At 43.4% G+C, this 25,961-nt stretch overlaps 1 protein-coding gene across 14 annotated transcripts in view; it reads right to left on the bottom strand.

Moving 5' to 3' along the window:
* Positions 1-25,961, bottom strand: part of KTN1 (kinectin 1) — a 77,006-nt gene that overhangs the window by 26,966 nt on the left and 24,079 nt on the right. For 11 of the 14 annotated variants that reach the window (XM_030275225.4, XM_030275219.4, XM_041716357.2 and 8 more), the window contains exons 3-20: positions 25,088-25,225; positions 22,592-22,759; positions 20,233-20,363; positions 17,803-17,919; positions 14,607-14,747; positions 12,637-12,743; positions 10,800-10,932; positions 9,689-9,776; positions 9,226-9,392; positions 8,563-8,631; positions 6,891-6,928; positions 6,216-6,306; positions 5,878-5,946; positions 5,114-5,151; positions 4,908-4,998; positions 2,578-2,646; positions 1,474-1,508; positions 1,264-1,354 (exon numbers count right to left, since the gene is read on the bottom strand). In XM_030275225.4, coding sequence (XP_030131085.4) covers positions 1,264-1,354; positions 1,474-1,508; positions 2,578-2,646; positions 4,908-4,998; positions 5,114-5,151; positions 5,878-5,946; positions 6,216-6,306; positions 6,891-6,928; positions 8,563-8,631; positions 9,226-9,392; positions 9,689-9,776; positions 10,800-10,932; positions 12,637-12,743; positions 14,607-14,747; positions 17,803-17,919; positions 20,233-20,363; positions 22,592-22,759; positions 25,088-25,225 — 1,781 coding nt within the window. The remainder of the gene's footprint in view (positions 1-1,263; positions 1,355-1,473; positions 1,509-2,577; positions 2,647-4,907; positions 4,999-5,113; positions 5,152-5,877; positions 5,947-6,215; positions 6,307-6,890; positions 6,929-8,562; positions 8,632-9,225; positions 9,393-9,688; positions 9,777-10,799; positions 10,933-12,636; positions 12,744-14,606; positions 14,748-17,802; positions 17,920-20,232; positions 20,364-22,591; positions 22,760-25,087; positions 25,226-25,961) is intronic. The other 3 variants (XM_030275222.4, XM_072930554.1, XM_030275220.4) reach the window with 2 other exon arrangements.

Genomic DNA, 25,961 nt, shown 5'->3' on the forward strand with positions numbered 1-25,961 from the left:
GTCTAAAAGAGACCCCCCCTCTGCAGCTGCTGGAGCCAAAGCATTCAACAGACTAATTATTCACCATGGATAACTTAGTGGACACTAATTTATAAATTCCTATAAATTAGTGGACACTATTTTATAGGAAATTAGGGCAAGGTGGGAATGCTGTAACTGAGCAGAGAGGTCAGAAAAACAAATGTAACTAATCATGTTACAACCCATCTTTTGTACAGCCCATTCATTTATATCCATTTACATAATATTGGGATTCTCCCACAGACAAGCTTCTCACCACTCTAGGAATATAAATAAAAATTATATAACACCACGGGCTTTAACAGTCTAAATCCTACTCTAGAGTCAATAATAACATCCAAAATATGTAAGAATTCAAAGATGCCTTTGCACAGAACAGCACTACAAGAATAAAAATCACATCATCTTAACATCACTGTCAGCATTATTAAAAAATTGTAAAATATTATTTCAAACAAATAACTTGCAAAATACCACCATCCCTGGTGGGATTTAAAATCCATGTGGGTGTGGCACTTGGGGATGTGGTTTGGCAGTGCTGGGGATGGTTGGACTTGATCTCAGAGGGTTTTTCAGCCTAAAGGAGTCTATGGTGTGCTCAGAGCTTTGGCTGCTCAGTAACCCCAGGGTTTACAACCCCTCCCCAGCACAGGGCTGTCAGCAATGCCCCTGGGATTTAGGCACCCTAAGAAAGGGAACATTGTCTTGGCTATGCCCAGGTGGACACAGCTTTCCAGCAAGAGCCAGCTCAAAACAGACAGGGATTTCTGTACTGACTCTCCAGGCTTCTCATCACTGCCTTCTTTATAAATAAACAGAAGGAAATAACTTTATCACCATCCCAGAAATATCACTAGTTTATAATCCACTTAACCCTTCAGATTTATCAACCTAGCCAAAAACCCTGGAGTCTTATAATAGCAAGTTTTTACAAAACACCTTTTCCTAAAGGGAGATTTGTTGGAGATTAAATAAAATGTACAGCTCTAGAAATATATTCCCATTATTCCAAAGGGCATTTTAACAAAATCTGCCCTAGCCTAAACAGAGAGAAGTATTTATTCTACCCCACTGATGCTCGTGCTTAGTCTATCTTACAGAAAAGGTTTTAACCTCATCTCCACGAGGTGCTTTTCCTATTCACAAGGAATTCAGACTGAACTATGAGCACTCCAATATACACTTTGCACAAGAGCACTTAATCTCTATTTCCCCATCAAAAGATAATAAGAGGGATTTTACCTTCAGCTCCTCCTCTTTAGTAGCCACCTGGATGAGTCCTGCCTCAAGCAGCTCTTCAACTGTCTTGATTTTATCATCCCTCTCTCTCATGCTGAAAAAGAGTGAAAATTAAGGAAAAAGTTTAACTTTGAAGGCTGTTAGCTATCAACGGTAACCTTACTGCCACCAAAATCTTTATTTTAGCTTCTGATTCAAAACAAAGTTTCTTACCTTTTTTCCATCTGCTCTATCAAGTCTTTGTTTGTCTATGAAGAAAAAAAAAAATAGGGCCATCATTAATTGGATCAATAATGGTTTGGGATGTAAAAACCAAATAACTGGAAAGCACCAACTTAACCAGAAGCTTGGTTACACTAATCCAGAAAAGAAAACAAACTAAGGAGAGAAAGTCCTCATGGTATATGTGTCTAATACTGATGCTGGAAAAAAAAATCAATCTTTCAGGGCAGGGACAAATCCAGCCCAAATGCCTTGATGATTTTACACTGCTGGACTTGCAGCCAGCTCAGTACCTGAAAAATCTGCCTCTTCTGAGCATTTATCAGAACCACAAGCTCCACCTGAGGCTCACTCAGCAGAACATTTATGATTTCTCAACACCACCACATTGTGAGAGACCAGATGGGAAACATCAACCAGCTTCCAAGCAAAATCCCCTGCAGTCCTTCAGACAGGACACCAGATCAGCCAGAGCCAGGGGAGCAGTGCCTGCAGATCTGCTTCTCCACCAGAGGAAAGGGAGCAGTTCCAGAAGGGAGCTCCTGAGTAACAGGAGTACAGAAAAAGTTCCCTGTCCTGCCACACTTCTTCCAGTGTTTCAGGAATTTTTCTCATTGCACAATGGTGCAAATTCAGGGATGTTCATATGGGCTCTCCCTGAGAACATCCCAAAGGAGATGGAGCTGAACAACACAACAGCTTTGAACCTGCAGCATCCTGTGAGCACCAGTCTGGCTGCAGCAGGTGAGCCATGGGCACAAATACAGAACAGGAGGCAAAAGACATCACAATGTAAAGACTTTTCTACTTTCAAGGGTCAGAGTGGTTGTAGAAATAAGTCCTTGCTTGTGTTAAGCTATATGAGTCTTCAGGAATGGAAAAAAAAAAAAATCCATGTTTTGTTTGGACGTTCCTCCTACATCTACAAGACAGTCACAACTGCCTTACTTGACCCTCCACAGAAGAGAAAATACTTTTAAAAGTATCAGGTTTTGACATCAACCAGCTCAGCCTACTGCCAGGTTAAGAAAAAACACTGAAGAAATTAAAAGCACAGAAGATATTTGATAAAAGCTCAGCAAACACTGGCTGTACCTGCTCAGACAGGAGAGTCTGCAGCTTCTGAACTTCAGCTTGCAGAGCTGTGTTTTGATCCTTCAGAACCTGGAATAAAATCGAGGCATTTTATCAGTTCAGAACTGCAGAGACTAAATACAGCTTTTCCATAATGGCAAAGAGGCAATTAAATAGCACAGAAGTCATTACAGAGAATTCTTTGGAACCTTCAAGACTACAAAGAGTCCTTTCCTTCTCTGTCTTGCTTTTCTGTATTAAGGACAAAAGTATTGTCCTTATGTCCCATGAGAAATTCAGCTGTTACCATCTTTATTCCCTGGCAGAGAATCAGACAGTACCAAATGTGAGAAGCTCAAAAAAACCACATTTTCCTCCTAAAGCAGCACCAGCATCGTGTCAAGATTTAATAACTGCCTCTTACAAAACACTTATCTGGTGAAGCAAATCATCCAAGATCCCCTTTTTGAGTTCCCTTCAGCTGCCTCAGTGCACAGCAAGGAATTGGCAGTCCAGCAGCAGAGAGGTTTGCACAGCTCCCACACCTGGTCCCACTGAAGGCTGGGAAGAGGAGGATGGGGAGAACAAACAGACTTTGCCTCTCCTCCTGCATTCCTGCTTCACACAATGGCCACAGCAGCCCTTAACAGACAGTATTTTAAAATCCTCCTCTATTATTGCTTTTTGTCTTTTTGAAGACTTGCTTGGTGCTTTATAAAAGTGAAAAGCAGGACACGTGCTCTGCACTCCAACCCCAAAGTCTTACAGGGAAAACACAAGCAGGAAAGGACAGCAACAGTGAGGATTAAATGCATTGCTCTGGTTTGAACCTGGCTTTTCCCTCTTTCATGTGCCTGGGAAAAAAGCAGCACTTCCTTAGGTGGAAACATTTAGAATAGCACTGGTCTGGTTTCTGTTTGGGATCAAAGAGAGGAGGAAAGAGAGAGCAGCAGTGCACATAATATTCATGCTGAGAGCACACCGTGGATTTCTGCACCATCACCATGCTGATGATCTGCATTCAGCTCTCTATTCACTCCCCAAGAACTGCCTGCAGGTGATTTTTACCATTACTTAGCACCGAACTGATTACAGCACATAACCATTCACAACACCTCTAAGGCCTTTTTCCTGGGAACAGTTACTACAGAAACCACCACACACTAAAAGGATGCTCATATTCTTTCTCACATTCATTTTCACCTCACCTACCATTGTATAATGTTCAACCACACAAAGCCCTGAGAGTGTCACTAACTTGTGACTTGCCCACTTTTCCCAGTCTGTCACCTCTTCCCACTCCCTTTTTCACACTGGTTATGCAGCTGTGACCCAGCACACACCTCACTGAAGATTCAGTCAACAGCTTTATGTCAAAAATCAACTGAAATTGCACTTTGTTTCCTATTTCACTAATTGAACAAACTTCTTCCCTCTTATTCTCTGACAGCTTAGAGAAACTACAGAGCCTTGGCAAGGGACTCTCAACAAAACCTCTTTGACAGTGGCACTTTAATACAAGAATCAAGTTTACTACCTGCTTCAAAGAGCTCCAGGAGACTCCAGAGGCTTCTCCTACAAAAGCATCCTGCCTCTGCCACTGCCCACTTACTCTGTTCCTCACTAGCAAGCTCACCAAGGTGACAGTGCAGCTTCAGAGGGACTGACCTCCCGCCAGAAACATCAGAGGAGCAGCAGCACCCACCACAGGCTTTAAAGGAGTTAAAGGGATGGAGTCAGCACCTCTCTGGAGAAGCAGGGCTGCTTCCAACAGCCCAGGTTCAGAAGAAAGAGGTCAAGGTGGCAGAGAGCAAGGAGGAATTAAGCTGCTCTCTGCACACACCACCCAGAAACAAGCAGCAGCTTTACTGTGCAGACCCCAGATGTCAGAACAAAAGCTTCTGCAGTTGAGCTGCAGCCTTATGAGAAAATGTGGAAAGAGACAGAGTTACAATAAGCATTTTTACATCTGCCTGACAGAAAACAGAGGCTTGGCATGATATCCAAGCAACAAAGGCTCCAAAGAAAAGCACTAAGGCCTTGAAAGGCACATTTGCAGGTGGAATGCAGGGAAATCACAACAGTTTTTACTGTCCAACCTCCTCTTGCAGAATTCAAAGCCCTCTCTCTCCACAACTCAGACACTGCATTTAACTTGTGCTGTCCCACCTCTCACTCTGCTGCTACTACTGTGATATCCCACATGGCTCCTGTCTTACAAACACAATGTTGTAATTTACCTAAGAACCCAAAGGTCAGTTTAATTTCACTGTTCTACGGTTGCTCCACAACCTCTGGAGACTGGAAAACTTACTGAAGACAAGCACAAAAACATCTGTTCTGTATCTTACCTTGAATTCTTCTTTTGTGCTTGAAATCTGAGCGAGTTCTTCTCGAAGCTGATCTTCAAGAGTTCTTATTTTGTCATCTTTTAGGTGAATGCTGAGACACAGCAGAACAGTTAAACGCATTTCCCCACCCAAGTCTTACAAAAGCACGACTGAAAAGAACATAAAAGACTGATAAACATTGTTTATCAAATCCCAGAGCTATTTACCTTTTCTGCATCCTTTCCAGCTCATGTGCAGCAGCAGCCTAGATTAGAAAGAGGATTAACACAGACTTAGGATACATCACATGATTCAATCAACCTTTCATTCCACAATATTAAAAAGCTAGAACAAGTCATTTAGCCTCCCAGCACATGACTGAAATCAAGAGTGGAAGGGGTAAACTTGTCTTCATGCACTTTACAGCACCAATCTACAAGCATGCAATTATACAAAGGGAAGACTATCTCCAACAGATTCATTTGACAACTAGGATTAACTCTAATTAAACACTTCATTTCCACTTCTGTAATGAACAGGCCACATAACAGCAACGCAGGGACAGCACTTTGTTTGGCTCTAAAAACATCTCTTTGGTGAGGCAGAGGGAGCTGTGGGGTTTGGGGTTTTTTTGGGGTGGGGATGTTATGAATTTTGTATGCAAATGCCAGGCCTGCATATTCACAGAGAGCTCTGCTCAACTCCTGTGAAGTTGAGTCCTGCACTCTGCATGCCTGAAAATCTAAACCAAGCAAGCAAAATGCTTCAGTAACTTGGATATCCAAGTACAAGACTTAGCTGGTGAAGGAGGGGGAAGAATTAGGCCTCCCACTAGCTCCAAGAACTCCAGGGAATCAGATATTAGCCCAATCCGGAAGCCTCACACCATTAATGTGCTTAAGCAGAGCTTGCTTAAAGCCAACAAATCTGCATTTGCATTTATGACAGAACAGGTAGTGGGAAGGAAGGAAAACCAAAACAACTGTTTCACCTGTTCATTTGTCAGAGCCTGTAACTTCTGTACTTCTGATTTCAGGGAGAGGTTCATATTCTGTAAGACCTGAAGGAAGGAAGGAAAAAAATAAATGTATTTGCAGTTCATACACAGATAGTCTTTCACTCTCCAGGGTGACGTTTCAGGGGATTTTTTGAAGGAAAATCCTCAAGTTTCCTTATCAACAGTTTTCCCAGCACCTAGCATTGGCCTTGCCTAGCAGAGCAGACCTGTAGCTGGAAAGGCTGTTTCTAGACCCAAAGACAGAAGTCTTGGGGGCTTCATTTTGTACATGCAGCCAGATCAGCTGGCATTTGCACAAGATTTTATTGTACCTTGAGCTCTTCCTCCTTGCTGGTTAAGTTGGCACGTTCACTGCCTAATGAGTCCTCCATCTGCTTGATCTGTTTGTCCTTCTCTGCAATCCTGCACAAGGGGGAAACAGTGACAGATCAGCACAGAAGATGTGGATGGAAGTGGTGCAGGAAGCATCAGGCTAAACCCAAAATACACCCTGGCCCTTTAGTCCAGCTCCTACTCCAAATCCTGCTGACTGTACACTTTGGGTCCAAAAGCTTTTCCATTTTAAATGCTGTCTGCTTGCCAAAAAATTTATGAGACATTCCCTAGCTCTGAAACACAACCAGCACCCCATCTCCCAGAGGGAGAAGCCTCCTGGCACAGCCCCACAGCCCAAATAATAACAATTCTCACGGTCATGCACATTCCTGCACGCTGCACTGACCCTGCACACAGGCAGGGATAAACAACAGAGGAGATGCCGCTTTCTCTGGAGCTCAGAACTACAGCAAAACTCCAAACCTGAGGCCAGACATAGAAGGGAAATCTGTTTCCCAGCTCCCAAGTTGATCTCATGAGGAGTTAAAAGCACAGACAGCAACATTTCCTTCAGCAGTCCCTCCCATACATTCTGCACGTGAGTGGAGGGAAGGTGGCAGGCACTGAAAGCCAGCAACACCTCCCAAATCCCAGAGGAAATGGATGCTCACACTTTGTGAAGTTCTTCTGCCAGGACTGAAGCAGAGGTCTGCAAGAGGGAAAAAAAAATAAAAACAAATAACTGGAAGTAAAGCAAGTCAAAGAATCCCCATCTACACTGAGCCAGGAATAGCATTTGTCTGGTTATTTTCAACTGGCACAGGATGCTTCCAACTATTTCCTGGCTGAGGAACATTAAAGGAATACCAGCACATAGCAATGGCCCTTCCCCTCTGGCCTGATGCAACATGAAGGGAAAAAAGACCCCTATTATTTGTCCTTCACTAGATTCAAACAAGCCACAGGGCTCACTAGCACTTCCCTCCCAGGAACTGAGTGCTTTATGGGATATTCTGCTGACAAACCACTCAAATTTAAAAAAAACAACCAAACAAACAAAAAACTAAACAAACAACAAAAAAACCCTCACAAATAAAAAATTCTTTAAAAAAACCCTGCACGGTGAATCAGGAGTTGTGTTGTGAACGGAAACAGCACCACAAATTCAGCAAGTGGCATTTTTCCCTCTGGAAAAATCCTGTCCCTAAGCTGTCACACACAACAGGGCAAGACAGACCCACCACACTGGTCTTGAAGGCCTCAAGGGACCTCTGCAGACTGTGGCAGAACTTCCATGTTCACAATTCCAGTCCCTCTTAACAGCTAAAGGAGTTTCATCACCCCTGACATCCAGAGCAGGGTACAGCCCCAACTCCCTTCTCCAAAGTGTTATTTTCATCCCCACTGTCCATGGTGGGAAAACATCCCTGAATTTTCATGGCCACATGAGGCTACCTGGGGAAAGCACACACCTCCAGCACCCTCCCTGTGTAACTCAGAGCTAAAAAGTCAAATTTCCCTAAGAATTTATTTCCAAAGCCCTTAAAGGCATGAGAGGAGCAGGCCATGAAGATGCTGGAAATCTACAGTGGCTCTTCCCTCACTACTCTCCCCACCCAATGGGTTAAAGCACTTCAAGGAAAGCCAGATTTTCAGCCTGATGTCGAATTTAATCAAATTCCATCAAGCATATCCATGATTAAAAGAAGGCAGCATCCAACTGCATAGGAACAGCCTCCACTTGTGCCCCCAAAGCCCTTCTGAGCTGATTTCTGTGACCTTCCTCTATGTGGAGGCAACTTCAGTGATCCTGAGGCCTTACACAGTGTTTACAACAGAAATAATGTCTCACATAAACTAGTCAAACCAAAATTTTAGAGATTAAAATAACTGAGAAAGGCATTGTGCAGGTTTGGTGGGGTTTTTTTTTTTTTTTTTTTTTGCTTCTGCACAGAAATCAGCACTAAAATGAACAGACAGCTTGATACAGGAGCTACCACAAGGGAAAAAGCACAATCAGGTGGTTCACAGGAGGACTGCAGAAAGACCAAAAGAACCACAAGACAGAATTATAGACATGCAAAGCTACTGGACAAAAAAACATTGAAAAAGGTACTATACCCTTTAGTTCTAAATGAAAGCCACTATGGAAGGTAATAAGTGGATTTTTCCCCCAAAAAAAGAAGCTTTAAGTTTTAAAACAGTTTAAGGAACATTAGAAAAGAGGATGCTAACAAATCTCTGCTTTCAGCATTACATCTCACACCCAGCTACAAAAAGTCTTACTTTTAATGAAAGTTCACAAGTCATGGCTACAAAAGAAAGTCTGAGAACATGCTGTACCTGGGCTGCCATTTGTGAATGAAACTTCTGAAGCTGAGCATTCAAAGCATCATTCTGCTCTATCAGCTCCTTGTAAGAGAGCACAGAAAGAAAAGCAGGCTGAGATCTGCAGCTACTCCACTTTTGCTAGGATTAGCTTTTAGCCATGATTATGTTAGTAAGAACAGTTCAGCATTTACATATCAGACACTTTACAAAAAGATGCTGTTTTTTCCTCCCCACTACAACCAGCCAGTTGGAGCAAAAGCACAAGAACCTGTTCTGTAACAAGGAAAAACATTCCCTGCTGCACCATAATCCATTTGGTTTCCCTGAAGCCCTCAAAGGTTATGTCCATGCTGCCTCTCACCACCTGATACCAGGAGGAAGGAGATCACACAAACACCACAGGTTCATGGCTGCTCTCCCAGGGTGCTCCCCACACCAGGGATCATTTCACAGCTTGGCAAATGGGGTCAGCACCATTTCCTGACGTGCCCCAAGTGCCTCTCAAGGTGTGAGGTGGTCCCACACACAAGGTCTCACTCCATAAGCAGGGTTTTTTCATCCTTTATTCAGTGGGAAAGCTCCACTAAAGCAGCATTTCAGGGATATTTCTGTGTTTCCACAAACACAAAGTGAAAGGGAAAACCCCAAACCCTTAAAACACTTGAGGAATACTACCTGCACTTGCATTTGCATGGAGTCTTCCTCAGTAGCTCTCTTTTGCTCAGCCTCCAATAACTGCAGCATCCTCTGCTCCAGCTGCTGTTTTGACACCATTGTATCAGTAAGTTTACTGTGCAAGCTCTGGATTTCATTGTCTTTGGCCACAAGCTTATTCTGCATATCTGTAGCAGAAATGTCAGTATTTTAATTCAGAAGTCAATATTTAACTTTGAGGGAAATAATTTTCACTGCAAATGGGGAGGCTGATTAGGAGCCTCACTCCAAGGTTCAGCTCCCCCATCAGCATTCAGGCTACCTGGGATCCCAAAACACTTTCCCCCAGGGGTGCTGAAGCAGGGCTGACTTTACCTGAGCTTTACTTAAGACATTTACTCAATAATGCCCTTTTTTTTTTTTTACAAATGGCAACAGGCAGTTCATTGCACTAAACATTATTTGTGAATTTTGTGATACGTGCCTTGCTGTGCTGCTTCATGTTCTGCTGTTCTTTTCCTGAGATAAGCCTGGATTTCTTCCCATCTTCTCTCTGCTTCCTGCTGCTGGACCTTCACATTGAAGAAAGAGTTGATGAGAAGAACTTAATTAATTTCTTTACCTTTAATTTCTTTTTGAAGCACTCAGAGTGCATCTCCTCAGTGCTAGTCCCAAAACATACGGGCAATGAAGTGAAATTGTTTCTTGTTTCCATTAGGGCACATCAGAGAGACAGAGTGCTCTGTAATCCTCCTCCTAGACTAGTTTAGCCTATTAATTTGAAAGGCAAATTGTGAACAGGATTTCATTATAGGCTCTTAAAAGAATGGTTTCTGTAATATGAAAATGTGGCATTTTTGCCCTGATAGTTCAGAATTAACACCAGAAGCCAGACCAGCCAAGCATCACATAAATCTGCATTCAGTGATTAAAACATCTCAACTCTGGATACCAATTCTCCACCTGCCAGGGCAAAAGGCAGGGAGAAATTCTGGTACATAAGATTTAATTGCAAATATTAAAGAAATCATGAGCTCTGGATTGACATTCTGAAAACACTTTCTCCTATTAAAAAAAAGGCAAAATTATTTTTCTTCCAAAGAAACAGAAAGGGATTTATCCATAAGCCTGCCCACTTATATTTTAACTCTTTTGAAAGTATATTTTAAAATTTATTTATTGTATTAATTTATATTTAAAAATTAGGAGTTAAATTAACTCTTTAAAAAGTACATTTATTTAAATATACATTTAAGCAAAAGCATGTAGCTTCAAACAAAAACCACACAAGGACAGTGCCATCTGGATGAATGGCTCTGAAGTACCAAATCTTGTTGGAATTGTACTCTTACAGAAAGCAAAATAAAAAGCTTAACTGGTGATGTTGAAAAGATATTTACCTGGAAGGTAAGTTTCACTTCACAGGAAGTCTGTAATCACTCAAAACCCAGTGCACTGAACAAAACCATTAAATAAACCCCTAGGCTGGCTAAGCCCAAATGAAACCAGCAGCTCAAGCAATTCCCACCCGCCTCACATCCCAGCTCAGATAAAACCCTGAGCACAGCCTGCCAGGCAGAGCAAACCCCAGGCACCTTGAGCTGAGCCACTGCCTGCTCTGCATTCTTCTTCTGGAGCTCCTCTTGCTGCAGTTTGCTGCTCTTCTCCCCCAGCTCGTTCATCAGCCTGGCGTAGTCCTGGCGCAGCTTGTTCAGCTCTGCCGACTGCCTGCAAACAAACAAACATTGCCACGGGGTTTGTGACATTCACATCTTTCTGCCTCTCAGGATTTTTTAGAGAAGCACAGAGAGAAGAAGAGGAAACAATCTTTATCTCTGCTCCTTTGTTTTCCCCATGTGGAATGTGGTGTGGAGATTGTTTACCTGCAGGGATGGCTGGGTTGGATTCTGGTGAAGGTTGTTTGGGGTCAGTGACCAATGGGATCCAGCTGTGGCTCGGGCTCTCAGCACAGAGTCACAAGTTTGTTAGGTAAGTAAGAAGTAAGTATATCAAATAGTATAGTATCTCTTTAAATAGTATATTAATGTGATATAGTATAGTTTTAATAAAGCAAATCCTTCTGATTTGGAGCCCGACATCATCATTTCTTCCCTGAACCAGGGTCACTGCATTTTTACTGTAGGGGTTTACTATTCAAATGTCAACACCAAATCCTCTATTTGCAACCAAATGGTGGGTTTGGGGTGTTTTCCCCCCTCTAAAACTGTTTTATCCCAGGAATAGGATGAAGGTCAGGTAGTCCTGGCCACAGCAGCAGAACCATCACTCCTGGTCATCAGCACAAGTAAGAAGCCACAAGCCAGGGTCAGGAACTAAAGCTCAACAACAAGCCACAAGCAGCAGCTCCTGGAAGAGGTCTGGAAGAGGTCTGGAAGCTCACTGGCAAGATTTGGGGACGCTGATGTCAACTAAAGAGGCTCAGCATAAGGAAAGGTTTCACACGGAAATTTACATTCTTTTCCCATAAAGAATTATTGATCCCAGGCCTGCTGAGGACTATTCCTCCTGGACTACTAACTGCACACATTTCTTCAGAATATTTGTTGCCTCCTGGCCTTGACCTGACTATTAACTTATGGAGGTATCTGATGCACTTTCTCGGCTGGGAGAGAAGATGCATTTGTTCAGCCCAAGGGAAGAATTTTGAGGCTCCCCTTTGTGCCTAAGCAAGTAAAAAACATTTCATTTTTAACTCAAGTCTGCTTGAATTAAAGCCTTTTCAGGATAACTGTCTGAAAGATAATGATGCTTCATTTAAATGAACAGGACACATAAAATGAGGGTTCCACACTCTTTCTAAGCACTTGACATTCAGTAATAAATATCTGAGAGAGGATATTGTGTCAGTTTTGTCTTCTACACACCTTAACCAGGGTGCTTAGCTTTTACTGGCACAATGCACAAAATCCTCCCTGCCAGCTCAGGGGCAGCCTAAGTCATAACTCCTAAAAGACAATTTTTGTTTCTGCAAATATTTACAACACTAGCAAATAAATCCAAGTGCCACCCCAGCAGCATCAGTAACTGCAGGGTACTGATATGTATGTTTAGAGCTGCTGTTCTCCCATGAGGCCACAACCAACAGCTCTCCTAAAGCCCCAGGGGAAGGATACACACCCTGCCAAAAACACCAGAGGTGCCTGAGCACTGCTGCACTTCTTCCTCTTAAAGCCTCAGCAGCACAGCCTAAAAGCTCAGACTTCAAGTTGAAAAAAGGCAATTATTTATTCTGAAAGCCCTGGCTCAATGCAAACACCACCAGCTACCTGTCCAGCCCAAAGTATTTGTGTTCCCAACTTAACTACTAATTCAGAGACAGCCAAGGACTTGGAAACAAAAGAAGCAGAAGCCAGAACAACTCTTCAGGGGAGGCTCAAAAATACACAGAGTTCCAAATAGCTGCCAACATACTTGCTCTCCATTTGATTGGTGGAAGTGCTGACAGCATCTCTCAGGATACCATTTTCCTGCTTCAGGTGGCTTATTTCTGCCTCCATCTGCTCACGGAGCTGCTGGAACTGATGGGGAAAGAAAGATCAATTCTGTAAAAGATTAGGCTAAGGAGCAATAAAAACAACAACAACAAAAAAAACCAGCTTGTAGAAGTAGGCAAGATACCACAAAAATTTCAGTAAATCAAACTAAGTGGATTTTTTTGGGAGAGGGGGAGCTTTGTTTCTGCCTCACATACCAGTTCTTAAATTAAACTGTGCTACTGAGACCCTGGTGCTCAAATCAAAGCACAGGTTTCCTTTTATATCAGTGCATCAACCTATTTATCAAGGCAACCTTTTTTATGGTTTAAAAGGCTACATAAGTGCTACTCAGAATACCAATTGCTCAGCTACATAACCTGAGATATTTATCAATAACTGGATACCAATATATTACTTTTCCAAAGGGAAATAAAACAAGCGTGCCGTGAATTATCATTAGACAATCCTTGTTTGCTGTTCCTTTCAACAAACCAGGAAAAGTAACAAAAAATTAACAATACACAGATTACAGCATGCAAACTGCAAAAGGCTAGTCCTCATCTAATATTCTGATTTTCAGCAAGGTTCCGAAGCTGAGGCCGAAATAAACCCTGATAACCCAAGGCTCAGCATGGTGTGAACAAAGGCAAAAGACAGGATTTAAGGAGAAAAAATGGACTCTGCATATGCAGACACAGCAAAGCTGGTCTTGGAGCCCAAAAGTCTGCTCTGAAAATCCTTGAGCACACACAACACTCTTCCTTTATCAGTGCCAGTCTGTAGATATGGCTGACACCATTCCAAAACCCAGTTTCATCAAGTGGATGATTTATCAGTGAGCCTTTCTCACACTAGAAAATACAAATAAATGTTTGTGTGACAACTCAGCAGCAGGGAGCAGTCCCTTGCAGGGCAGCCACCTCCAGTTCTGCCCCAAACAACATAAGCTGGGCCTTGGTCATTTACTGGGGGGTTCTTTTCCTTGCCTGTTTTGTTTTTTAATGGCAACAAGATCCCAAAGAAGCAGGGGCACAAATCTCACCCAGCTGGAAGCTGTGATTATTTTCAGCTCCTCTGCCATGCTGCAGCACATCAGCAGAGGGAGCAGGACCAGAGCACTGATCTTTTCTCCAGCTCAGCCTGGGACAGCAGCACTTGCTAAAGTCTCCTAGGTGCACCCAGGTCTCCTTCCCCTTTCCCCAGCCAGCAGCAAGACCCTCTCCTTGTCCAGTTATCTACACAGGTTCCAAGGAAGTTTCCTCTGCTCCAAAACTGCAGAGATGCTGCTCTCAAAAGGGCCATGACAGAAGATACAATTTTGAAGTTGAGAAGTTCACATGTTGGGCATAATGCTACAACATCCATACAGGAAAGAATTACTATAATGAAATCTAAGCATAAGATGGGCCATTTTCCTTAGAAAAATCTTAGTTAAACTTTGAAATATGATTAAACATCTTTCCAAAGTCACTCCATTAAGCAACTAAAATAGAAAGTAACAAGGGACTTAAAAAAATACAAATGGCTGCTCCTGAAATATTTCCAGCAAAGCACTCCCTCAGGCACTGATATCTCATGTGTATTATGCTATGCTGTCACTCTGTACTATAATCTTAGAGACATTTATCTGCTGGTAAATGATCATCAGCATTAGTGGCTCCCTTAAGCTGAGTATTTCAATTAGATTTTACACTTTAATTGAATAACATTTCAGCAGAACACCAGGAAGAAAAAGTAACTAGATCAGGGACCAGCTGCCTGGCCAGCACTGGGCTTTACACACCTCAAAAACCACCTGTGAGAGCTCCATTTCTTTTAAATCAGGAAGCTACCACAAAGTTTTGCACTGATTTCTCAGCAGTTGTGCATCAGCATCAACTCCAGCAGTTTTGGCAAAGCACTTACCTTGATCTTCATCTGCTGAGACTCCTGGTAGCTGACGTGGATTTTGCTCTGGAAGGTGCCGTGCTCCTTCTCCAGCGCATTGATGCGCTCGCGCATCTTGGCCGTGAGCAAACCATTCCTCTCCTTCTCTGCCACCAGCTCCTGGGGTGGGAAGTGACAGGAAAAGGGAAAACAACTCACCCACTGCTGCTTTCTAAAGGCTAAGAGTCTTTAAGAGCACTAAAAATGCAGCAAGTGTGCGTCAAACCCAAGTTGTTGGAGTTCTGGATGCTGAGAATTTTAGGCTTTCTGAGCTGACAGACGCTGACTCCCAGGAGAGCACTTCAAAATTTGACCCGAGGCCATGGAGAAGGCTTCCAAAATTAATGGATAGCACTGGGATTATGGCTGAGTAGTTCATTAGAAGTGTGTGATATCACAGGGTGGAAAACTTAAGAGTTTAGAGTTTTAGAACACAGTAATATATATACAGAGCAAAATAGAAGTTTTAAGGCAGAAGCTAGCCCTTCTTCCTTACCTTCTTCCTTCTTCATGGGTTTTGGTGGTATTTTGTAATTGGACAGAAAAGTCTGCATTGTGGACTTTGAATGATTAGTTATTAGATTAAAAGTGAAAATAATTTAAGTGTCATTTCTTAATTTGACAGTTTAGCCTTAAAAAAAAACCTTATAGCAAAAGGTTGTTAACCATTTTATACCTCATTAGTGAAGAACTGTAGAACTCACTACCTGTGAAATGGTAACATAAATAAGAAATAATAAACACCTAAATCTGAATGCAAACTATCATCTGAAGTACCTTCAATCCTAGCCTCAACAAGAGAAAAAAGAAGTCAAAAACCAACATTTAATGGTGTGAAGATCGAACTCACAACCTCCACAAAGTCAGCATTAAATCTTCATTCAGCAAATCTACAGAATCAGACCAGCATCCAAAACCTTACACTGATCCTGTACCATCATAAATCTCATGTTTATTAAAAAGTCTGCCAATTTAAACACTGATCTTGTGTTGTCTCACAAGAGATGGGAGTCTTATTAATAGTCTGGCCAAATCACAGAGTCCTAACAACTAAAACAACAGATATCACAGAAGACAAAGCTTAGACTTTCATCCCAAGTTTAGCAAAATGAAGAACACAGGTAAAGCACCATGGCAAAATAGAGCACTTTAGAGCAAAATAATTGCATTGTAGCAGGTTGCAAAGCCAGGAACTTTGCCACAGGAGATGGGCTATTAGTGCACTACAAAGGCCAGAGAATCCCTGAATCCCACCAGCATGATGCCACATTATAGCTTTCAGATGAAAATACACATTGCTTTTTAATCTTTTATTAGCCAGTAATTCAACCCAGACACCTGAGAAATCCACAGAGCTGCTTCTCTGCAATATAAATGCACTTGCTGTAGTAAGCAAAACCATTAAGTGCAGGTTTCAGCAGCTCTCATCACACAAATAGCAATTTGTACCACCCCAGCTTCAGGTGTTTTCAGCCACAAAACTCCTAACACTGCCAGGGAGTCCTGACACAATTTAAATGCTCTAAATTATTAGCCTGAACACCCTCCATCTCTTTGGAGTAATTATAGTCTTTTTCACCTTTTAGTTTAAATAAAAGCTATACCCTCTTGTAGATCAAACTCCAAATTTTATGTCGCTTCTGCAAATACAATACAGACAGATTGAAACAAATCTTCCTCCACTTTTTTAACTAAGATGCAACTAAAAGAAGGGCACCAGGACACACTGCAGCCTCCTTTATCCCTACACCAATCCCACCATTCACTTGCAGTCCTCAGTAACCCAGCTACCCTGTCAGGCCAGAACCAGAGATCCTGGGAAGATCTAACTTTTTCCTAGTTTCTGTTTTGCCAAACAGCTCTGAGTCTTGAGGTACTCAGCTCTTGCTCTGATTTATCCTCTCCAGGTATTATCTTTATCAAGATCCCTGTAGGAATCATTCTGCACCTTAAAGCACCTTTAGCTTTTGACAGCGCTTTCAGAGAAACACATTAACTGGAAGATAAGAGCTTTTATCAGTCAAGCTGAGCTTTATCCCTTGTTTGTCCTGATACTTCAGCATTGCAGCAACTTTGCTTTTATCCATTTTCTCCCAGTTTTTCCCTTCCCCGATTCAGATGGGAACCCACCCCTCAGTGACTCCCTACCTCTCTACAGCTCCTGCTTCTCCTTTACAAGCACCACCTTGCAGTTGTTTTTTCCCCAAACACATCTGCATTTCCCACACTCAGATTCCTTCATCCATTCCCTCTGCTCCTTCAGCAGCAGAACACTCTCTCCAATTTTATTCTGCAGTCCTGAGCCAGTTTCTTTTTTCCCTCCAAACACATCACAAGCCCTTCTCTCTCTAGTTAGACATTGACTATCCCAAACTTGTAAACACCTGTGCCCTGCCAGGAGCTCACACAACACCCACTCCCTTCTTCCCCTCTCATCTCCCAAGGCTCCCAACTCCTGCATCCTCTGGCCACTCTGCTCCCACCTTTTGCCACCCAGCTTTCTGTGCCCAAATTATGTCCCACAATGTGGCTTCCTCAGTCTAATGCTCATGTGCTTCCAGACCAGCCAAAACACATAAATCTTTCTCCCAAGACTCCAAAATTATCATAACTGCCTCATTATTTGGTCTACTGTAACTGTTTTCCTCTAAAACATGCATAAAATAGTAAATTTTAATAAACTAGTTTTGACAGTGATGCATCAGCATCATGTCTCTAAGTCCAAAGCAATCCGTGCTGCACCTCCAGGGGGCTAAGCAGGCAGTCTGCACTTTCTGTATTTTCCTTCTTGAAGGAAACCAATGATTCCTGTGCCTAGAAGCACACAGGCATGTGAATGCTGCACTCTGGACCAAATTAAAACTGTGATGCAGGAAAGACATTTCATCTTTGCATCCACAGAGCAGTCTCATAGTGATGAAGAAAGAGCTTTTAAAATTAACCATTTGAAAATAAAAACAGGCTCAGCTTACAAGTTGCAATAAGTTGAACTCCCTGGAAAAACTACTGGAAAGTAACTGCATAAATACATTGTAAAGCCAAATGTAGTGGCCTGGCAAACTTTTTCAGTAAAAATATTCCACCCTTTGGCTTAGCTCAGTGAACCAGCATTTGCTGGCTGCTAGTCCTCCAAACCCCTGCTCCTCTCTATAGCCATGAACACCTCAGTATTTACCTGGGAGAGCTGCTTGCACTTCTCCTTTGCAACAGCTGCCTCCTCCTTCATTGCTGAGAGCATCTTTTCCTTGTCCTGGAGCTGGTGCAGAGCTGCAGCGGTCTCAGCCTTGCTGGCCTGCAGCAGGATGACATAAAAATAACCACAAGTAGTGGCACAGCACACTAAAACGCAGCAGAGCAAACCTGAGAGGAGGAAACACTCCCTCCTGCTCCCAAATTTTCCATCTGCACGATGCACGTGGCCACCACCAGTACCCAGTTCTGCCACTAATGGATTCACCAGGCAAAGAAATGCATTTTTCAAAGCATGGAAAGCAATTAAGAGGGTAAATGGGCTCTTAAGGTGCTTCCCATTGGAAGAGAGCTGCAGTGGGGAAAACAAAGAACAGCCATTAAGAGAAATAATGGGAAAAGATGCAGAGATGCTGAATCAGTCAATAACTGTGGCTGGAAGGACTTCCAAGATCAGCTGGTTCAGCCCACGCTCAGGGCAGGTGTAATCCAACAAATGTAATTGCTTGAAATATCTCACCACAAAGGGAAAAGGAAACACTGATCTGGTGCCTCCTTCCACTTCCCAGGAGAGCCTCCAGCTGATGTAGTTACATTTCTGCCAGCACACTGACACAAAAAGTTTCAGAGATACTCCAGGGAATAGACCTAGAGGAACAATCCCCATGGTCCTGCTACTTGCATCCTGGTCCTACAAATTAAATAAATATAATAAAGAGCACAAATTCTATGTGCTTGAGCTCAGATTTGACTCAGTGAAGTGTGATGGTTGTGCAGTCTCAGCCCTTGAAGGGTTCAAGCCCAGAGCAGCCTGAGCTGACCTCAGAGCTGGTGCTGCTTTCAGTCTGATAGCTTCAATGAAGAAGGAAAGAAGTGTCAGTCCCATAAATGGACCCTGAATTTTTTTGGAAATTCTCCTTTAGTGGTAATGTGCATGCCTGCAATACAAACACACTGCCAGTGACTTACATGAGCTACAGAGAGAACACAATTCACACTTCCACCTACAAAAACTTTTTTTTTTTTGTTGTCTACAAACCCAAGAACTCATTTTCACCCTAAAGGTGAAATGTTCCTTTCTTTAAAAGGAACCAAGCCTTCCTTTAAAAGAAAAAAAACACCATAGCAAGCAGGGTGGCTGCTCAAACAGGCAACACCATTCAAGGGTAGCACTACTGGGTTGTCTTCGGAGGTTTTAAAGATGCAACTGGACAAATCCCTGAGCAACTTGCTCAGAATTCAGTGTTGGACCTGTTCTGAGCAGGCAGCTGGACTACACAGCCTCCTGAAGCCCCTCCCAGCCCAAGTTGTGTTGTTATGCTGATATATTGCATATATATGGGACTGACACACAGCCAGTTCTGCATTTCTGCTCTGGTACCGTGTCTGCAGAGGAACACAGGATTGCAAGAGCTCAAGTGTGACATGCAGGATGTGACAAGCACAGAGTGACACCCACAGTGAGTCACGGCAGGGAGGAGTAGGTGCGTGCCCAGCAGCAGGATGAGGATGAGGAGCAATTGCCACAAACTAAAACACAAGTTGCACATCAATCTGAGGAAGAACTGCTTTCCCTGGAGGATGGCAGAGACCTGGAACAGCTGCCCAGGGAAGTTTCTCTCTCTGGAGACATTCCAAATCCACATGGACACATTCCTGTGTCACCTGTTCCAGGTGACCCTGCCTTGGCCAGGGGCTTGGACTGGATGGCTTCCAGAGCTCCCTTCCACCCCAAGGATTGTGTGATTCTGTATTGATAAGATATTGGTGGACACCATTCTCTTCTGTCTTGACTACAAGAATTAAAAAGAACTGCCAAACACTGGCACAGTTTGCCCAAAGAGGTTTTTCAGCCATCCCCTGAAGGCTTCAAGATATCCAGACTGGATAAAGGCCTGAGGAGGCTGAACCACTCCAAACCCCTTGAGGTCCCTTCCAAACCTGAACTGCCCTGCAATCCTATGAAAAATACCCAAAGAAGTCCAACTACATTGTACAGACTTGCAAAACACAAAATTGGCTGATCAAGAGCACAGCCACAGCAGCTTGCTCAGAATTCCTCCCATAGCTTATCCTATTTACACATTTGGGAAAGATCACTCCCAAAAGTCACCAGCCATCCCTCCCTGTGCCAACACACACGTGCCAGCAGCAGCATTCCTGCTTTATTCCTTGCTCTCCACAGCCATGCCTGCTCTTCCCAAGTGGCCAGAGCCACCCCTGGCATGGCAGATGGCAGCACAAAGGCATCTGACAGTTCACTGCTGCATGCCAGGCAAGCACAGAGCAGCTGGAAAGAGTCTCCCAAAGACAGACCACACTGACAGAGCTGATCTGACAGCACCTCCTCCAGTTCCTGTTTGTTTAATAAGTTTTGTCTTCCCCCCCCACCCCTCCACATTCCACAGTCATTCACCTTTTGCAAGAAATCATGAATTGCACCAGATTTTTCCTTTAACACCTCCACGACACAACGGGCCTCGTCTTCTGAGAAGATCATATTCTTCATGGATGTTACAAAATCCTTGAATTTTACTTCAGCATTCTCTGCAACACAGAAGGGAGGATTTATTTACTTTGGACTCCATACAGAATTATTTATTTTGCCTTGAAACAGCATGTGATGGGGTATCATTATGCATTATATTTAATTCCAGTCTGAAATGCCAAGAAGCAAGAGGTCACGAACATTGAGCAAAAACAACATCTCTCCAATTTAAACCCGATAACAATCTGCCAGCTGATTGTTTTGGGAAAAGAGAAAATCCCACCACTCTGTTTGCACAGTTGGTAACATTTATAGTGCTGCTAGCAAGAAGACAAAGCATAACACAGATTCTGCAGGAGAAAAATAGCATAAATGTGAAAAATTGAAGAGTCCTTTCCAGTGTATCATGACAGTAATTTAAACTGAGCTCTCAATTTGGAGGACAGCCTGGCTGCACAAGCAATATGCACATGAAAAGTTAATTAATTAAAAAACTGGCACATTTTTGATTACAATATATGGAAGACAAAAATATTAACTTCCAAATTTAGATTGAGGGAACTGCTGCAAGAAGAGTTCAGCAGCAGGAAGATAAATGAGTAAGATCCCTCTTAATGGCTGGCCAAGTGTTTAAAGAGACACACACAAGGAAAGACAATTCAAATGAACTAGTCTATAACAAAAACCACTGCTCACAAACAGGCTGCTCATAGACAGGTCATTAGGTGGCCCTCTGACTCCAGGAAATGGGAGCACAAGATCAAGACACCCCATATCCCTGTCAAATATTCACCAGTGCCCAAAAGTGTGTGAAGGGATGGGAAGAATTAAAAGAAGCACAAGCTTAGAAGTGATGCTTGGTCAGAAATTGTCCCATAGATAGTGGAGACAGGTCTGGGTTTCTCACCACAGGTGCTAAACATGCCCTGAAATCAAAGTACACATCAAACCCAAAGATCTGTCTGAGAAGTAAATAAAGAACAAAAAAGCAGCAGTGGCTCTACGCCCTAAAGAAATTACCAAGCATAAAATCACTGAATGACAGAGCATGGGGAGGGAGTGCTGAGGAATTCTAGCACACTGTCTCCTAGTCCTACATCCAACTTAGTCTTCACTTCAGCTCACATCAGTGCTGCACTGACATCATCAGTGATGCTGCTACCAGGAATATGCCAAGATGCTGAGACCACAGCCCAGTGAGCCAGGAACTGATCCCAGCTGGGCTAGGACCAGCCCAAGCCCTTGTGCTCCCTGAAGGCACAGAGACCTTGCCCTTGCATCCAAGGAGCTTACAATTAGAGCAGAGCAAGATTTCTATATTGGGAGGGCAAATCCCAGCTGACACAGGAGAATTAGCAGCTCCTGGAGAAGGTCACAGCGTGCTGAGGAAATGAGAAGGGACAGGAGCACGTGAGAGGCTCTGATGCTGCAGGACAGTAACGTGCAGCCACTGAGCCAGAAGCACAAGAGAAGCCTCAGGAATGTGGGAATCCAGTTAAGGAGCTGCCAGGAAGCTTTTGAGGGGGTACTTTAGAAGACAAGACTAAAAAAAGAGGTTCCAAAGAGCGAAGTGAGTGACCAGACAGTGCTGAAGAATCAGCCTTCTGCCCAAGCCTGAGCTGGGTGTCACTGCTCAACTGCCTGGCTTCTCTCTGGCTGCTCACAAATTTGAGGTCTCACCTCATGGCTCAAACTTACTAGTTTGTCAGGCTTTGAGATGGTCAGAGGCCTATTTAAAGCTTCAGGGTAGAACACAATGTTCATTAATCACTCCAGGCATTTGTGGGAGTTCCTCTGTCCCAACCAATTCCAACTGCACTGAAGGGGAAATTTGGAGTCTCCCTGGAAATTGCCAGACTCTCTCCACTGACAGTCTGCTCCAGGTCACTCTGTATTGCACTGGGTCAGCCTCAGATAGCTCCATGAACAGCCCTAGAGCATGCAGGCTGCCCTTCCAGCCTCCAGCAGCCTCCAAGAGCTCATGCTGGACGCCCTGGCTTTGGAGTCCATCCCTGTGAGCAATGTCTGAACTCCCTCACTGCATCTGTGTGGTCTGTGATCACTGGGGACACAAAAGCCCAGTCAGAGCTGAAAGGATTCAGATGGCACAGAGCCCTCCCCACAGTGCCAAAGACAAGGCAGAAGCGAGCACACACAAGAAGAGCATCCTGCAAAAACGTTTTCATCAAATCCCTTCCTCACGTTACATCAGAGAGGATCCCCCTCCCCACACATCTTCCCTGTTAAAGACTATGCCAGAAAAAAAACTGAATTATCAGTTTCTTACCTTTATCTGTTTCATTCTTCAGTTTCTTGCCACTGCTCTTCTGGATGCCCTCATTCACATTGTGTTTTACAACTTCAACCTGCTCACGCTTTTCCAAAGTGCCTGAGTCAGAATTATCCATCAAAGGAATATAAGTAGTTGCTTGAATAAGAGGTTCATCCACCAAAACTGTAATCATAAGTCCACAGGATGGGTTAAAGCTTCGTAATAATTGACACCAACATTTTTAGAAAAGGTGCCACAACATTAAGAGTTGAAGTAAAGCATCTCTAACCTCAATAGTTAATTATACTCTCCATTTTTATTATCCTTCACAGTTTAACTCATTAAAGCTCTTCAGGTAAGTCCATTAAAGAAAGGTCTCTAATGCATAGTAATTTAATAGCTTCAATTAAATTTCTACTTCCAAAGTTGTCTTTTAGCATTTTAACAAGAAGAGAAGAAGCTTTACATTTGACTTTCATTTCACTTTAGTAAGAAAGTTGCACATGGCATCAATGGTTTTACTGGTTGGCAGTACAGGAAATCATTCAGCAGCCCTAAAATATGAGTAAAGCCTTTTGTCCCTATTCTGTTAAAAGCTGGCACTTCACTGCCAGCATTTTCATGGATTACATCACCTGTGAACTCAGCCACGTAGGCAGGACATGCAGCAGAGGCAGCAATGGAGCTCATTTTGCATGCAGACTCCACTGCACTTAATGAAGCTCTCTCCTCTGTCAGAGCAGGTTTTGGGCATCATTAACATGCAGAGAGGTGCCCAGAGGTACTGCCTGACCCCAGCCCTGCACTCCCACACCACTGGATCACCGTGGTTAGGAGCAGCCTCTGTCCAAAGAGCTCTTCAGCAGATACAGAAGCAGGAGAGGGGACAGCAGGAGTGACAGACCTGGGGCAAGAGGCACAGCCAGAGCTGCAGCTGCTGCTTGCCCAGCTCCTGCTCCACACTGCCCAGAGGCTGTGCATGGGCCAGCAGGCAAATCACTGCCCCAGCCAGCCCAGACTGCAGGGCTGATGGACAACAGATGCCAGGCAGCAGCACAGAGAGAGGAACAACTGGATGGGATGCAGAGTTTTGGGCATCAGTGCAAAACAAGTATGTACTCCTGGCTGCCAGAGAGCCAGTTATGAAACACTTAAATTCTGGCTCTGTAAAAGGAGGAGAATAGGCCAAATGGACCTTTTTGTGTCACCTGGTGTCTCTCCACTTAAGCAGCCAGCAAACACCTGCGGGTACACTGCAAGCTCAGAAGAGAAGAGAGCTCTCCTCTAGCAGAAACAACCACCAGCTACTCCAGTTGCTCTCCTCATATTTTCCCTTCCTCTCCTTATGAACTTCCTTTCAACACCTATTTAATATCAATGAGACATTTTGCAGTATGAAAACCCCACAGTCATGTCTTGGCTAATCCTGGTGTCCACCACAGCACCACAGATCATTTTGGAGAAGTGGCTTGAAACGAAAAGAGTTTGCATTCAAATAATGCATGAGCTATTGCCCTGTAGCACTGACAGCTCAGCTTTGCTACTGCTGAGCTGGTACTGACCTTTCCTGCCATGTACAGACAAGTTTGTGGCCCCTAAAAAAGTGCAATGCACCCATTTCCATCAGGAAAAGCACAAGAACATCCATAAAAGCTGATCATATCCTGAGTTCCCCATCAGCAGGCTTTTCCCAGGAATCATTTAGGAGTTTTTCAGTTATACAGGAGCCCTACAGTACTTGGAATTCCATCCTGGACTGAACAGGGCCCGCGAAAGATCTGCACCCTGATAACCTGACCAAAGTATAAAGGGAACAGTGGGCAACAGTGTCTCCTCCAGGAGCAGCCCATCACCTCCCAAATTCATAGCTGCCCCAGCAGAGAAGAGTCTTGAAAGGCTAACAAGGTGACCTCACAAAACTTCATGGTCACCCTGTGTCCACAAGCCAGACACAACAGCAGCCATTGTAAAAAATTTAAAAAAAAAAAAAAAAAAGAGAAAAACACACAGACACAGAGGCACAGTGAGCCAAGAGGACACAAGAAGCAGCATCTTGGCAGAGAACAAGGGATGACAACAGTGAAGGCCTTGACAGCAAAGATGAACAGTTTCTGTTGGAGCAAGAGCCAGCCAACAAAAGGACAATAAGAGAGGAATGTGGTCAAAGCAACTGGCTGAAAAAACTGCAATCTTGTCTGGGGCAAGACAGCAGTTCCAGACATGCCTTGCTCAGAGCAGCTTGGAGCCTGCTCAGCTTATATTCTAAGGCTGCACATTACTCCTCATTCAAGTGTGGGTGTTTGGATCCAAGAGAGCTCAGAAAGGTTCACAACATCCATTACCCCGTGCTCAGTGGTACCAGATGTTCATAAAATTTAATAGGATCTCAAACTCAGCACATCTACCTGGAATTCTTGCTTTTTCAAATCAAGAGTTACTATTCTACAAGTTCCTTTTCCAAAAAATTAACAGTCAGGTTTATCTAAGCAATGTCACAGACTGAATTCTTACCATTATCAACTTTCTGCTTCTTTGCAGAGACCTTCTTCTTCCCTGACACATTTTCTTGCTTTATCTCCTGGTGGAGCACCACTGGCTCTTGCTTTTTGGCAGGAGATACAACAGAATCAGTCTTACTATCTTGATCATCTGCAACAGACAATTAAGACAATATATGCTCTTCTGTATATTTGCAGCATTACTTTTCAACCAGCATATCTGTAATAACCAAATTCTCCAATCCCAGGAAAACAATCTCACATCCTTTAAATCAGAACACAGATTTATCCACATATACATACACACACAGACTCACACACACACCATTCCCAGATCAGGTGAGACCCCAAAGCCACAAGAAGGTTTAGCAGAGTCAAGAGCCACAGCACCCAGTGATTTTTAAAACAGGGATCTCATGTGCAAGCAGAACACACGGCAGTGCAAGGAACAGTTTAACAACTCCAATCCAGATGTCACTGTGACAGAGCAGACAGCACATATTACCCATATTAGTTTCTTATTTAGAAGTGTACTTTTCCCCTTCATGAACCCACTTGGGCACTTTAAACACACACCCCCAATAGCTACTGGGACTGTGAGAAGCAGAAAATAAGTGTTTCCCATTAGGGAACTGTTCTTTTTAAAAGCAGTTTCTAGTGAGAAATTTTTTTATCATTTTGGACAGCCTGTGCTATATTAAGATTCTTGTCAGAGCTGACATGCACAGCACAGGGCTCTGGTGTCAGCTCCTGTAATCAAGGATAAGAGCTCGTTGTGGCTGCCCTCAGAACTGTGCTTGCAGACCACATTTTAACTGTGCCACAGAGATTTGCAGAGAACACCCACAAACAAGATTGGATACTCTCTCTGTTGGTAGTGGGTGGGT

Source organism: Taeniopygia guttata, chromosome 5, assembly GCF_048771995.1.
Source record: "Taeniopygia guttata chromosome 5, bTaeGut7.mat, whole genome shotgun sequence".
In the NCBI taxonomy this organism is placed as follows: domain Eukaryota; kingdom Metazoa; phylum Chordata; class Aves; order Passeriformes; family Estrildidae; genus Taeniopygia; species Taeniopygia guttata.